This window comes from Lagenorhynchus albirostris, chromosome 11, assembly GCF_949774975.1.
Source record: "Lagenorhynchus albirostris chromosome 11, mLagAlb1.1, whole genome shotgun sequence".
NCBI lineage: Eukaryota > Metazoa > Chordata > Mammalia > Artiodactyla > Delphinidae > Lagenorhynchus > Lagenorhynchus albirostris.
Genome location: NC_083105.1, coordinates 20,922,639 through 20,937,536, shown reverse-complemented (window position 1 = coordinate 20,937,536; position 14,898 = coordinate 20,922,639). Strand labels below are relative to the sequence as shown.

The following is a 14,898-nucleotide window of genomic DNA, read 5'->3' as shown; positions in this document are numbered from 1 at the left end:
ATTTACTGAGTGCTATGACAGCTAAGAGCTTTTCATGCATTATCTCATTTAATCCTCATGGCTACTCTGTGTGACTGTTACAATCACCCATTTCATGGATGAGGAAACTAAGATCTAGAGAGATTTGGTGTTCCCTAGTAAGAATTTGAATGCTGGTTTGTCTGCCTCCAGAATCTGAGCTTATAGCTTTACTTGTTACTCTCCTGCCTTTGTTTCATAAGTACCGCATATCCTCATAAATTCGTTCCATCTACATTAGTTGAGGGCCTACTCTGCTAGACACTGTTCTACGTGATGGGTTATAGCATGCAGACAAAAGTTCCTGCCCTCCTAAGGCTCACCTTCTATTATAGTTACTTGTGTGCATTCCCCTCCCAGAATGAGTGTTCTTGTAAGATAGCAACTGTGTCATTCTTCTTGAGTTTTAGGGATGTAACTGAAATTTTATTCAAGGCTAATAATAATTCCTGGGCTTATAAAAGAATTATTTCTACAAAAATTTTGGAAGCTAGAGTGTGCCCCATTTTATTTATCAGGCGCTCTGTTTATTTTAGCACTGACGTTTAGCCCTTCCAGACTCATCAGATTGAGATGTTCTTACTGATTATTTTAAGAAGCATTCAGAGATTTATTATTATTAATGATAAAGCTACTTTTTGATATCTTGGTTTCTTTGACTTCCTTAAATGTCATATAGGTGTGTGGAGCAGCATTAAAAAGCCCTCTTTCTTTAGAACACACCAAAAATACACTGGACAAACCTAGTACAAGGGCCTTAACTACTTCATAGAATAAATTAAAGTATTCTGGTATAATTGAAAAGTAAATGATATAACAGGGGAAGTCCAACTGTGAGAGAAAAAATTGATACCGTTTTTCTGTGATATCAGGAATATTAAATCCTTTCCTTTAAATAAATTATTACCATTTTAAGGAAGATGGTTTCATAGAGTATTAGTGGTGAATGTCCCTTTTTAGCCATGTAGAAGCTGAGAATAATTTTAAATGTCCTTGGGTGGAGGCTAGCATATTATATTCTTCACCTAGGAAATCATCCATAAATACTATGAAGTATGTGGTATTTTAATAAAGTAATTGCCTTATTTTTGCCTTGGAAATACAATTAAACCTTTTTGGTCCCATAAGGGGCAAATGGCTGGTAATGTTCCTCATTTTTTAAAAGTCATTTGTCCACGTGGGAGGATCATTGGCAAACCAGCTGGCTGTTCTTTTTAGATTTTGACATTGCTTCTCCTTGGGACCCTGATGCTGGGCTGTCTGATAACCAGTGCAAACTCCATGAATATCTTTCGTTTCTCTAGAAGGAGGTGTGGATTTGCAAAGCTACCAGCTGGATATGCAAATACTACCTGACGGGCCAAAGAGTGATGTGGACTTTTCAGAGATTCTTAATGCAATACAAGAAAGTAAGTTTCACTCCCATTTTAAATTCACCGTGAAAGGAGAAAGTGTTATAACACTTGGGAGGGGTAGTAAAACTAGAAACCTTAGATGCCAAGCTTTAAAATAAAATGATGTCTTAAAAGAGATGCTGTGTAAAATAATTTTGATACCAGAAGAGATGGTTAGTGAAATGCTGGTTTAATTTTTGAAATTGAACCACATAGCTTTGGGGTCTTCAATGAAGCCTAGTGGGAAAACTGTAGAGGGATTATAAATTCTGTATAGTTAGTATGCTATAATATTTAGTAAGTAACTGGGTATTATAATTTTTTAGATTCCTTGATTAATCATAATCAAAGAAAAATCTTTAAGAAAACAGAATACTATTCCTTCACTCAGATATCAGTAGTAAGAAGTAAATGTTGACGCAGTAAGCTGAAATCAGGGGAATTTTATTGTCCAAAATGGGTATTGGAGTCATTGATGCTGGGCCGTGACCGAGAAGTAAACTCCTCTTTTCTAAGCATTTTGATTAATCAAGGTTTACTCTTCTTCCGCTGTTTTATTGTTATACAGTTTTCACTAAGAACTTTATCATAATCAATACATTTGCTCAGGTTAGAGATTTAGCATTGAGGTTGGGGATGCAGTATCACATACTAAGTCATCAGCATTCATGTTCTGCTGTCAGAGCTCTAATTCTAGATAATGTTAGTCTTTTAATATCAAATAGTATTATGTAATATTGGATTTGAAGAGTGTAGACTGGACGAGCCTTGTATAAAGAACTACTGCAATCTTTTGCTACTTTTAGTTTTGTGACATTGCATTTCTATACAATGAAATACATATTTCTAAATTATATTTATATTTCTATATTTTCTGTGAACATTTTAAAGCATTTTAGTACTATTTATCCCCTTTTGTCATTGCACTACCCTCCTGACCTTATGGGGTAATTACTGTGTCCACTTTACAGGTAGGACAGCTCAGGGTGGGAGAAGTTAAGTGCTGACATAATAAGATAAATAATGGAGACCAGAGTGGAATGGAGAGTCTCCTACCCTTCGTTTAATTCCTTCATGAATGTATTTGGTATAGGGTTTAAACACTGAGGTGAAGGATCCTGGAATTGAAGAAGATGAGGCTACTTCTGAGAGAAATATTTTTAATGAAGACTATAAGAGGACCAACTATTTGTTCTGGGTGGGCAATCCCTTCATACTAGGTTACTGAATAAAAGCGAAAAAATGTCCCCAGGAGAATAAAAATCAAATTAATAGACATTGGAAAGAAATTAACTTTTCATGGAAAGTTATAAAATTGTGTAATTACTTCCTTTGATTTGAAAGATGATAGATTATACTTTGCTGAAAGGATTTTTTTTTTAATAAATGATAAAAGCTGGCTTCTATGCAGATATAGGAGATGAACTTCGATTTTTTTAGGGCTGAATGATCTTAGGATGGGAATAAAGACGCAGATCTACTAGAGAATGGACTTGAGGACACGGGGAGGGGGAAGGGTAAGCTGGGACAAAGAGAGAGTGGCGTGAACATACATACACTACCAAATGTAAAACTGATAGCTAGTGAGAAGCAGCCACATAGCACAGGGAAATCAGCTCGGTGCTTTGTGACCACCTAGAGGGGTGGGATAGGGAGGGTGGGAGGGAGGGAGATGCAAGAGGGAGGAGTTATGGGGATATATGTATACGTATAGCTGATTCACTTTGTTATAAAGCAGAAACTAACACACCATTGTAAAGCAATTATACTCCAATAAAGATGTTAAAAAAACTTATCAAAAAGCTAGTAATATTGTAAAAAAAATGAACTAAATGTTCATAAGACTATTTTTATCATAGTTTTTGTGAGCACACCTTAGTAAAAACACATTTGTTTATGATGTTAACTGTTTTATAGTTTAGAATGGTGACCTCTTTATGAACAAGTAGAAGAGTACAAGTTTGTGAGAACTTAATATTTAAATTTAAAAACAAGAAAAGGGAAATATTACTTCATTTTAGAAAGCAAATCAAGTTTTATAGGTTTAAGAATTTTCCAATGTTTGAGAATTAATCTGTTTATTTTCTTGTTTAAAAAACAAGTTTTATGCTAAGTAGGTTTGGGAAGCTGTCCACACAGTCTGGGGCAACTTGTGTAAGAAAGATTTGGGCCGTTTATCTACCTTTAGAGTCTAACTAGAGATTCCAAATATGATTCAGATGTTTAACCAGTTCATTGAAATTTCTAAGTATAAAAACACATGGCTTGGTTCTTCAAGGGACTGTACCTTAGATTATTGTTTGTAGAAAGCTTTGAAAGACCAAAATATAAAAAATGTAAAAAATATAGGATTTGAACATCAGTAAAACTCCTTGTCTGCTACAAATGTTTTTATTGGGATTAGCAGGATGATGGAAAGATTTCACTGTTTCTTAGAATTTGTGGACATATATGTATGACCTTCAAGATTGAGCTAGAAGACTCTGTGTGTGTGTGTGTGTGTGCGTGTGCGCGCGCGTGTGCACGCGCATGTTTCAAACATTTCTTGAGTGTCTTAGCAGCCATCATAGTAAGTGCTCTCCCTTACTATCTCTTGTCATTGTTAAAACAACTGTAATTAATAGATACTATTTTCTCCATTTTAAAGGTGAATATACCTCCCCAGGCGATATGATTAATATATGATAAAGTCAATATTTCATTGTATGTCAGTCCTTGTTATGCTAAATAAAAAGTGAGATAAAAATGATTAGGAAAAAATGAACTACTTTGGATTTTTACAGTTTGATTCTTATGTTGTTACATCTGGATGCAAGAAATCCTCTACCATTCTTCTACATTGTAAAATACATTTTTTCCTATATTGCTTATGCCCTAAGTATAGCTTCATCTGTTCAAAAGAAGATGTCTCAGAATGGTTAACCGTCCATAAGTTGTTTTTCAACTTCCCCCGTATCAGATGTATGGCTTATAGGAAGGAAAGAGTTATTTTATCCATCCATTCATGTATCCATCTCACCTGTCATATGCCAGGTACTGTACTAGGCATAACTCTTTAAAGCAGTGGTGAACGTTTTGGTGCACAGTTGGATTCAGGAAAAACTTTGTCTTATTGTTCAAAGTGAAAGCAACCCATTTGCTTTCTAGGAGAAAAGCCTTTATATGTGGCAGTCTAATGTAAGGGGATACTTGTGTTTGGGTGTGTGTGTATTGTTTCCTTCATGTTTTTTTTCCCTCCCTTTCTATTCTCATCCCAAGTTAGCAGCCAGGTCTCTTCAATGCCTTTGTTTCAGCAGAGTTTTTTGTTTGTTTTTTTTTTAAGTAAATTTATTTATTTATTTATTTGCTTGTTTTGGGGTGCATTGGGTCTTCTTGCTGTGTGCGGGCTATACTTCATTGTGGTTCCCGGGCTTCTCATTGTGGTGGCTTCTCTTGTTGCGGAGCGCAGGCTCTAGGCGTGTGGGCTTCAGTAGTTGTGGCATGTGTGCTCAGTAGTTGTGGCTTGCGGGCTTCAGAGCTCAGGCTCAGTAGTTGTGGGTCATGGGTTTAGTCGCTCCGCGGCATGTTGGATTTTCCCAGACCAGAGCTTGAACCCATGTCCCCTGCATTGGCAGGCGGATCCTTAACCACTGCGCCACCAGGGAAGTCCTCTGCAGAGTTTTGTGTTGCCTAAAGTTCCTGCCTCTTGTTCTCTGAAAGTCTGAGCTCCTGAGTGCCTGATGCTTAGATAGGAGAAGAAGAGAGAGAGAGAGAGAGAAATAGACAGGAGGAATGTCCTAAGACAGGCTTCCTTGGAGTGTCCTGCAGTGGTGGCATGGCTTCTTGTAGGTGGGTGGGAAGAGAGGGAGTGGTTGTGTTGTGTGCTTGTGGGGCCTGTGCCTGGGCCACCTGAACTGCCAGCCATGGCTGAGATTCTGCAGCCTGAGGAAGGAACAGATCCTTCAGCATGCAGGGAACTTTGGAGGCTCTGTGAAGGCAGCAGTCTCATCTTCCTGTTTCTTTGTTGTATACCCAGTTCCTTGAGCAGAGTATGGAGTATAGTAGCTGCTCAGTAAATTTTGTTAATGCATGAGTGAGTGAATTCCACTGTAGACTCACAAAGGGGGCAGCTCAGCAGTAGCCAGTGGAGCAGCTTGGAGACCAGAGTAGTTTGCAAAACCTCTAGAACCTTTGTGCAGCTCTGGATATGTGAGGTAGAGGAGTGGGAATGTCAGCAGTAACTGAAATGAAACTGTCTGCTGCAGATGGGTTGGTTGTATCCTCAGATGGGAAACCTGTGGATATAGAGGGCCAACTGTATAGACTCTGGGGACTCCTGAGCGGCATTCATACCCTGCAGACTTTATTGTGATGTAGCCCATTAGGTTCTAATGGACTAGGGAACGAGAGAGAGCAAATAGCAGAGTATTTGGAAGGAGAACTGGGAGGTTGGAAGGATTATTGGATGATCGTTACGCTCTAGTCCGACCCTTTGTGCCTGCATGTGCCCCTAAGCAATCCTATAGCTGTTCCCACGTTGGTGGTGCTCTTGCTTCTGTGGGTGATGAGACTTAGTCATTTCTCAGTGACATCCAGTGAGTCGTTTTGAATCCAGTGGCTTGAGCCCTGATTTCCCATTGTATTTTTTTTTTCGGTACGCGGGCCTCTCACTGTTGTGGCCTCTCCCGTTGCCTCTCCCACAGCCTCCGGACACGCAGGCTCAGCGGCCATGGCTCACGGGCCCAGCCGCTCCGCGGCATGCGGGATCTTCCCGGACCGGGGCACGAACCCGCGTCCCCTGCATCGACAGGCGGACTCTCAATCACTGCGCCACCAGGGAAGCCCTCCCATTGTATTTTTAATTCACATGGCTATGCTGTTTCAAAGGGGAAGATGGGGGAGAGGGAGGAACTGACATCAGTTGAACATCTTGTCTGGCAACTCTGTGGTTGACTTTTTACCTGTATTATTTTATTTAGTCTTAAACTCTCTTTGCCTTAATTTTCACATCTATAAAAGGGAGGTAGTTATAGAAAATCTGTGCAAAACCCTTAGTGCCTGGCACACGGTAAGCGCTGTGGACGTGTTGGCGGCCACCTTCTCTTCATTCCTCACAACAATCCTCTCTGGTACGTTGTATTATCCCCACTTAAAAGGTAAAGAAATTAAAGCTTGAACAAGTTAAAGCACCCAATCTCATAGTAAGTGGGAGGACTAGTGTTTGAACCCAGGTTTGTCTACACCCAAAGCTCACGCTCTTTCCAGAGAAGGGACAATTATGGTCAGTAGACTTTTAGGGTTTTTAATGCACAACATCACTGATCTTGCTTCTAGTTGTGAGAAGGGAACCGAGGCTACTGAGCAAAGTTTGCATCAGGTATACAGTCCTTCTCTATGTCGTTCCCAGTGCTGGAAGAGGTGCCGTCATTAGCTGCCTTGTTGCAGAAGTGGCCAAGGTGTCTGTCTTCCCTTTAGAATGGAGCAGTTGCAAGAGAAGCTCCTCTTAAGAAACACGCTGTCTTGGGCACGAGTTAATGATCTCGGCCCCTTTGCAGAGTGTGTTGTGGGCACCCCATGCCGTCGTGTATGCTCTGTAATTTTATAAACAGCATCCTTCCCAACCACACATCTTTAAAAAACTCATGACTTGTTTTTTTAAAGGCACATTTTGAATCTTACAGCATTTGAGTTACCTTCCCACGGCAGAAGAAAAGTGCCTGCTCTCACATCTGTAACCATTAGAACCCCAGCTTGCTTGTCCCAGTTTTTCTTTGGGGAAATGTTAACATACCCATTTAATTGTTGCCATAACACACTAGCAGGGGTCTCCAAACTTTTTAAAAGTTGGAATCTGTCTTTCCCCCCCCCATATATTTTTATATATAATATCAATAATATTGATATTATGTAATATAATTAGAATATAATTATATATTATATTATCACATATAATATCTGTGTAAGACAGATAACTGAGCTGCTTGGAGTAGGTAGGGGTAAACGGTGTAGGACTTTGCGCAGTTTCCTTTTTGGCCTCCATGGCCCCTGAAGTTCCTCAAAAGAATCCTGGGGTTCCCAGGAGCACACTTTGAAAACCACTGACCTATTAGAAAGGAATAAAGCCAGCTAAGGAAGGATTTGTGTCCTTTCCAATTATTTATTTTGAGTTTTCTAAATCAGGCTTACTTTTTCTTCTTCTTGGTCCACCAGGCAGTCTCTGCCTTAGGGACGTCATCAGATTCATTTGAAGAGCAGAGGGTCCTAGAGGGACCCTCTTTCTCTTTTCTCTTTGAACTTCTAGAGGGTCCTAGTCTTGCTAGTGCCATATAAATGCTAAGCAGTGTTTGGCTCTTAAAATCCCAGCCTAAGGTGCTCAAAGCTGTGCTGAGGCTCTGTGTTTTCCTGAATTTTTAAAAAACATTTAATTTGATCTATTTGTTAAATTTGTAAAAGTGTCAGACTTGTCGGGCTACAGATGTAAAGTCTAGCTTTATGCAGATAAATGTTAAAACTGTGACAGTTGTTTGCTGGTTAAATGACTTGCTGTTCCTGAAAGCCAAACATGATTTAAGAACAGTGAATGCTTTCCACAAAACCAAGGAGTCAGCTAGAAATAGCCTGGATTTGGGAGTCCGTCCTGGGTTCAGGTTCATCTCTGTCACTTATGAGCTGTGTGACCATACTTAGCACCTCTGAACCTGGCTTCTTTCTCATACTGCCTGTCTCCTAAGGTGTTCTGAGACTGAAAGGAGAAAACAAGCCTCACAATCTTTCACACCTGGTTGGCTCTGAATAAATTGTCATCCTTTCCCACCTTCTTCCTGTTTAACTCGGAATCCAAGAGAAAAACAGATTCTTTCAAGCAACGGCACTGAGATAATTAGAATAAGAAGAAAATGACAATTGATATCATCTTAAACCAGCTTTTATTTTAAATGAGCATTGAGCACCTCTTGTTTGCTAGCCAGCCCTTGGGTCAAATTTGGAGCTGCCTTGGGCCTTACCTGAAAGGGACCCTAAATGTAAAGATGAACTGGTTATAAAACAGCCAGGTAAGTGTTTAAACTGAGACATGAACAATCCTTTTTCTTTTTTTTTTCATTTTCTAATGAGGCTTTGAGGTCAATATGTAATACCTTCAGAACTCTGCGCATCAGATGTAATAATTTGGAACTCGGGATAAAAATAGTGTAATGAACCGGCACGCTGGAGGACAAATATAGATACTTGGATGATACTGCACAGCCCTTTCATGTCTTCTTCAGTGACCTATCATTTCACTTTATTTTCTCTGCACCAGAAAATACTGAGATTAAAGTACTCCTGAACTATAATGCCAAGGTGGGGTTATTTTTTAAAAAGAGCAGGGAGTCGAACGATTTGATTTTTTGGAGTTTATTTTTTACTCTTTTAGACTGTTTCTAAAACAGTCTAAACATTTGCGATTTGTTTTTTTGTTGCCTTTATAGCACTGCTTCCTCAATTTCATCCTCTTGTCTGGAAGTACAAGGCTTCCCACTCATGTCTCGGTCATGTTTATACCTCCCGCACCTAAACTAAATGTTGGTTTAATGAACAAGTGACAGAAGATGATCAGTTCACTTGTTTGTCTGAGCCCTTGCGGTGTATTTGCAGTCTCTTTTCCCAAGAGAATCGAATAATCGCTAACATCCCCAATGATTTTCACTGAAGGAATAATGGAAATAATTGCAGATATTTGATGAGTAGATTCAGTACTCTGGCGGCAAATTTGCCTTCCCACACAGGAAGAATGTCAGCATCTCCTGCTTCCTGGCCCTCTGCCTTCTCTGTTCTGCCTCCGTTCTGGGAGAGTATCACAAGCCAGCCCTCAGAAATCTCTTTTCTATGCTGAGTTTGTGGCTTTACTCAGAGGCTGTAGCTGAATTTTGGTCTCCCAGGCAATTTGAGTTTCTTGACCTTTGTTCAGTTGTTAAATGTGATTCCCTGCTGTTTAGTTCCTGGGTCTCTTTAGGCTGAGTGCCTGCTTTTTGCAAAAGAGAATCATTTGGGAATCTCTCTTGCTTTCCCAAATGCATGGTACCCACCTACTGGGACCCATGTTAACTGCCAAGTTTTGTTCACACAGCCCTTCCTGAGTCTGAGTACAATGCAGGTCCATACCTGGTTTGCATGGAATTTTAAAATTCTCTCTCTTTCTCTCTCTTGCCATTCTTAATTGACTTCTCTGAACATTGGACTCTCTTATTTAATGACCCTAATTACAGAATTCTACCAGGCAGATAATTATCAAACATTTTTTTATTCGAGAAAAAAAGTATGAGGGAGGTAAAGGGATCCATTAACAAGCGACCTTGTTTGCATGAAGAGGATGTTTGTCACATCTGTGCCAGAGAAGGAGAGGCCCTGCTCCCACCTTGGCTGGACCCTGAGCTCTGTGAGGTCAGGGGTCCTGCCTGTCATGTCTAGTACTTAAGCCCCAGCTTTTAGCCCAGCACACTGTCTGCCCAGGGTAGGTACTCAGTAACTACTTGTTGAATAAATAGATTTCTAAAAATAGGTGAACTTCAGAGTTGGGGGTTTTCTTAAAGAACAGAATGAAAGTTCGCATCAAAGGAGGTTGCACTTTGTTCCTAAACTTTACCTTGTAGTTAAAGTGGATCTATCAGTGACAATGGTGAAATACTGACAAAGGGCACATGTTTATTCTGCGGAGTGTTTACACGTTCTACAGTCTTCTTACTGACCACATGTTCAGCTGAGTATTTTCTTTTCTCTTTTTTTTAAAAAAAATTTTTTAATTTAAATTTTCTTTTTTTATACAGCAGGTTCTTATTAGTCATCAATTTTATACACATCAGTGTATACATGTCAATCCCAATCGCCCAATTCATCACACCACCACCCCCACCTTCCCGCCGCCTTCCCCCCTTGGTGTCCATACGTTTGTTCTCTACATCTGTGTCTCTGTTTATGCCCTGCAAACTGGTTCTTCTGTACCATTTTTCTAGGCTCCACATATATGTGTTAACATACAATATTCGTTTTTCTCTTTCTGACTTACTTCACTCTGTATGACAGTCTCCAGATCCATCCATGTCTCAACAAATGACCCAATTTCATTCCTTTTTATGGCTGAGTAATATTCCATTGTATATATATGTGCCACATCTTCTTTATCCATTCGTCTGTCGATGGGCATTTAGGTTGCTTCCATGACCTGGCTATTGTAAATAGTGCTGCAATGAACATTGGGGTGCATGTGCCTTTTTGAATTATGGTTTTCTCTGGGTATATACCAAGTAGTGGGATTGCTGGATCATATGGTAATTCTATTTTTAGTTTTTTAAGGAACCTCCATACTGTTCTGCATAGTGGCTGTATCAATTTACATTCCCACCAACAGTGCAAGAGGGTTCCCTTTTCACCACACCCTCTCCAGCATTTGTTATTTGTAGATTTTCTGATGATGCCTATTCTGCCTGGTGTGAGGTGATACCTCATTGTAGTTTGGATTTGCATTTCTCTAATAATTAGTGATGTTGAGCAGATTTTCATATGCTTCTTGGCCATCTGTTTGTCTTCTTTGGAGAAATGTTTATTTAGGTCTTCTGCCCATTTTTGGATTGGGTTGTTTGTTTTTTTAATATTGAGCTGCATGAGCTGTTTATATATTTTGGAGATGAATCCTTTGTCCGTTGATTCATTTGCAAATATTTTCTCCCATTCTGAGGGTTGTCTTTTCGTCTTGTTTATGGTTCCTTTGCTGTGCCAAAGCTTTTAAGTTTCATTAGGTCCCATTTGTTTATTTTTGTTTTTATTTCCATTACTGTGGAAGGTGGATCAAAAAAGATCTTGCTGGGACTTATGTCAAAGAGTGTTCTTCCTACGTTTTCCTCTAAGAGTTTTATAGTGTCCGGTGTTACGTTTAGGTCTCTAATCCATTTTGAGTTTATTTTTGTGTATGGTGTTAGGGAATGTTCTAATTTCATTTTTTTACATGTAGCTGTCCTGTTTTCTGAGCACCACTTATTGAAGAGACTGTCTTTTCTCCATTGTATATTCTTGCCTCCTTTGTCATAGATTAGTTGACCATAGGTGTGTGGGTTTATCTCTGGGCTTTCTGTCTTGTTCCATTGATCTATGTTTCTGTTTTTGGGACAGTACCATATTTTCTTGATCACTGTAGCTTTGTAGTATAGTCTGAAGTCAGGTATTCTGATTCCTCCAGCTCCATTTTTCTCCCTCAAGACTGCTGTGGCTATTCAGGGTCTTTTGTGTTTCCATACAAATTTTAAGATTTTTTGTTCTAGTTCTGTAAAAAATGCCATTGGGAATTTGATAGGGATTGCATTGAATCTGTAGATTGCTTTTTAGTATAGTCATTTTCACAATATTGATTCTTCCAATCCAACAACATGGTATATCTCTCCATCTGTTGGTATTATTTTTAATGTCTTTCATCAGTGTCTTACAGTTTTCTGGACAAAGGTCTTTTGTCTCCCTAGGTAAGTTTATTCCTAGGTATTTTATTCTTTTTGTTGCAGTGGTAAATGGGAGTGTTTCCTTAATTTCTCTTTCAGATTTTTCATCATTAGTGTATAGGAATGCAAGAGATTTCCGTGCATTAATTTTGTATCCTGCGACTTTACCAAATTCACTGATTAGCTCTAGTAGTTTTCTGGTGGCATCTTTAGGATTTTCTCTATATAGTATCATGTCATCTGCAAACAGTGACAGTTTTACTTCTTGTTTTCCAATTTGTATTCCTTTTATTTCTTTTTCTTCTCTGATTTCCATGGCTAGGGCTTCCAAAACTGTGTTGAAGAATAGTGGTGAGAGTGGACATCCTTGTCTTGTTCCTGACCTTAGAGGAAATGCTTTCAGTGTTTCACCATTGAAAATGTTCTTTGCTGTGGGTTTGTCATATATGGCCTTTATTATGTTGACATAGGTTCCCTCTATCCCCACTTTCTGTAGAGTTTTTATCATAAATGGGTGTTGAATTTTGTCAGAAGCTTTTTCTGCATCTACTGAGTTGATCATATGGTTCTTATTCTTCAATTTATTAATATGGTGTATCACATTGGTTGATTTGCATATAGTGAAGAATCCTTGCATCCCTGGGATAAATCCCACTTGATCATGGTGTATGATCCTTTTAATGTGTTGTTGGATTCTGTTTGCTAGTATTTTGTTGAGGATTTTTGCATTTATATTCATCAGTGATATTGGTCTGTAATTTTCTTTTTTTGTAGTATCTTTGTCTGGTTTTGGTATCAGGGTGATGGTGGCCTCATAGAATGAGTTTGGGCGTGTTCCTTCCTCAGCAATTCTTTGGAAGAGTTTGAGAAGGATGGATGTTAGCTCTTCTCTAAATGTTTGATAGAATTCAACTGTGAAGCCAACTGGTCCTGGACTTTTGTTTTTAGGAAGATTTTTAATCAGTTTCAATTTCATCACTTGTGATTGGTCTGTTCATATTTTGTATTTCTTCCTGGTTCAGTCTTGGAATGTTATACCTTTCTAAGAATTTGTCCATTTCTTCCAGGTTGTCCATTTTATTAGCGTAGAGTTACTTGTAGTAGTCTCTTAGGATGCTTTGTATTTCTGCGGTGTCTGTTGTAACCTTTCCTTTTTCATTTCTAATTTTATTGATTTGAGTCCTCTCCCTCTTTTTCTTGATGAGGCTGGCTAATGGTTTATCATTTTTGTTTATCTTCTCAAAGAACCAGCTTGTAGTTTTATTGATCTTTGCTATTGTTTTCTTTGTTTCTATTTCATTTATTTCTGCTCTGATCTTTATGATTTCTTTCCTTCTGCTAACTTTGGGTTTTCTTCCTTCTCTAGTTCCTTTTTTTTTTAAACATTTTTATTGGGGTATAATTGCTTTACAATGGTGTGTTAGTTTTGGCTTTATAACAAAGTGAATCAGTTATACATATACATATGTTCCCATATCTCTTCCCTCTCCGTCCCTCCCACCCTCCCTATCCCACCCCTCCAGGCGGTCACAAAGCACCGAGCTGATCTCCCTGTGCTATGCGGCTGCTTCCCACTAGCTATCTACCTTACGTTGGGTAGTGTATATATGTCCATGCCTCTCTCTCTCTTTGTCACAGCTCACCCTTCCCCCTCCCCCCTCCCCATATCCTCAAGTTCATTCTCTAGTAGGTCTGTGTCTTTGTTCCCATCTTACCCCTAGGTTCTTCATGACTTTTTTTTTCCCTTAAATTCCATATGTGTTAGCATATGGTATTTGTCTTTCTCTTTCTGACTTACTTCACTCTGTATGACAGACTCTAGGTCTATCCACCTCATTACAAATAGCTCAATTTCGTTTCTTTTTATGGCTGAGTAATATTCCATTGTATATATGTGCCACATCTTCTTTATCTATTCATCCGAAGATGGGCACTTAGGTTGTTTCCATCTCCGGGCTATTGTAAGTAGAGCTGCAATGAACATTTTGGTACATGACTCTTTTTGAATTATGGTTTTCTCAGGGTATATGCCCAATAGGGGGATTGCTGGGTCATATGGTAGTTCTATTTGTTTTTTAAGGAACCTCCATACTGTTCTCCATAGTGGTTGTACCAATTCACATTCCCACCAGCAGTGCAAGAGTGTTCCTTTTCTCCACACCCTCTCCAGCATTTATTGTTTCTAGATTTTTTGATGATGGCCATTCTGACCGGTGTGAGATGATATCTCATTGTAGTTTTGATTTGCATTTCTCTAATGATTAATGATGTTGAGCATTCTTCCATGTGTTTGTTGGCAGTCTGTATATCTTCTTTGGAGAAATGTCTATTTAGGTCTTCTGCCCATTTTTGGATTGGGTTGTTTGTTTTTTTGATATTGAGCTGCATGAGCTGCTTGTAAATTTTGGAAATTAATCCTTTGTCAGTTGCTTCATTTGCAAATATTTTCTCCCATTCTGAAGGTTGTCTTTTGGTCTTGTTTATGGTTTCCTTTGCTGTGCCAAAGCTTTTAAGTTTCTTTAGGTCCCATTTGTTTATTTTTGTTTTTATTTCCATTTCTCTAGGAGGTGGGTCAAAAAGGATCTTGCTGTGATTTATGTCATAAAGTGTTCTGCCTATGTTTTCCTCTAAGAGTTTGATAGTTTCTGGTCTTATATTTAGGTCTTTAATCCATTTGAGCTTATTTTTGAGTATGGTGTGAGGGAGTGATCTAATCTCATACTTTTACATGTACCTAGTTCCTTTAGGTGTAAGGTTAGATTGTTTATTTGAGATTTTTCTTGTTTCTTGAGGTAGGCTTGTGTAGCTATAAACTTCCCTCTTAGAACTGCTTTTGCTGCATCCCATAGCTTTTGGATTGTCGTGTTTTCATTGTCATTTGTCTCTAAGTATTTTTTGATTTTCTCTTTGATCTCTTCAGTGATCTCTTGGTTATTTAATAATGTATTGTTTAGACTCCATGTGTTTGTCTTTTTTACATTTTTTTCCCCTGTAATTCGTTTCTAATCTCATAGCATTGTGGTCCGAAATGATGCTTGATATGA

At 38.8% G+C, this 14,898-nt stretch overlaps 1 protein-coding gene across 1 annotated transcript in view; it reads left to right on the top strand.

The window, feature by feature from the left end:
- Nucleotides 1-14,898, top strand: part of ANO4 (anoctamin 4) — a 454,222-nt gene that overhangs the window by 237,884 nt on the left and 201,440 nt on the right. The window contains exon 5 of the mRNA XM_060165661.1: nucleotides 1,323-1,427. Coding sequence (XP_060021644.1) covers nucleotides 1,323-1,427 — 105 coding nt within the window. The remainder of the gene's footprint in view (nucleotides 1-1,322; nucleotides 1,428-14,898) is intronic.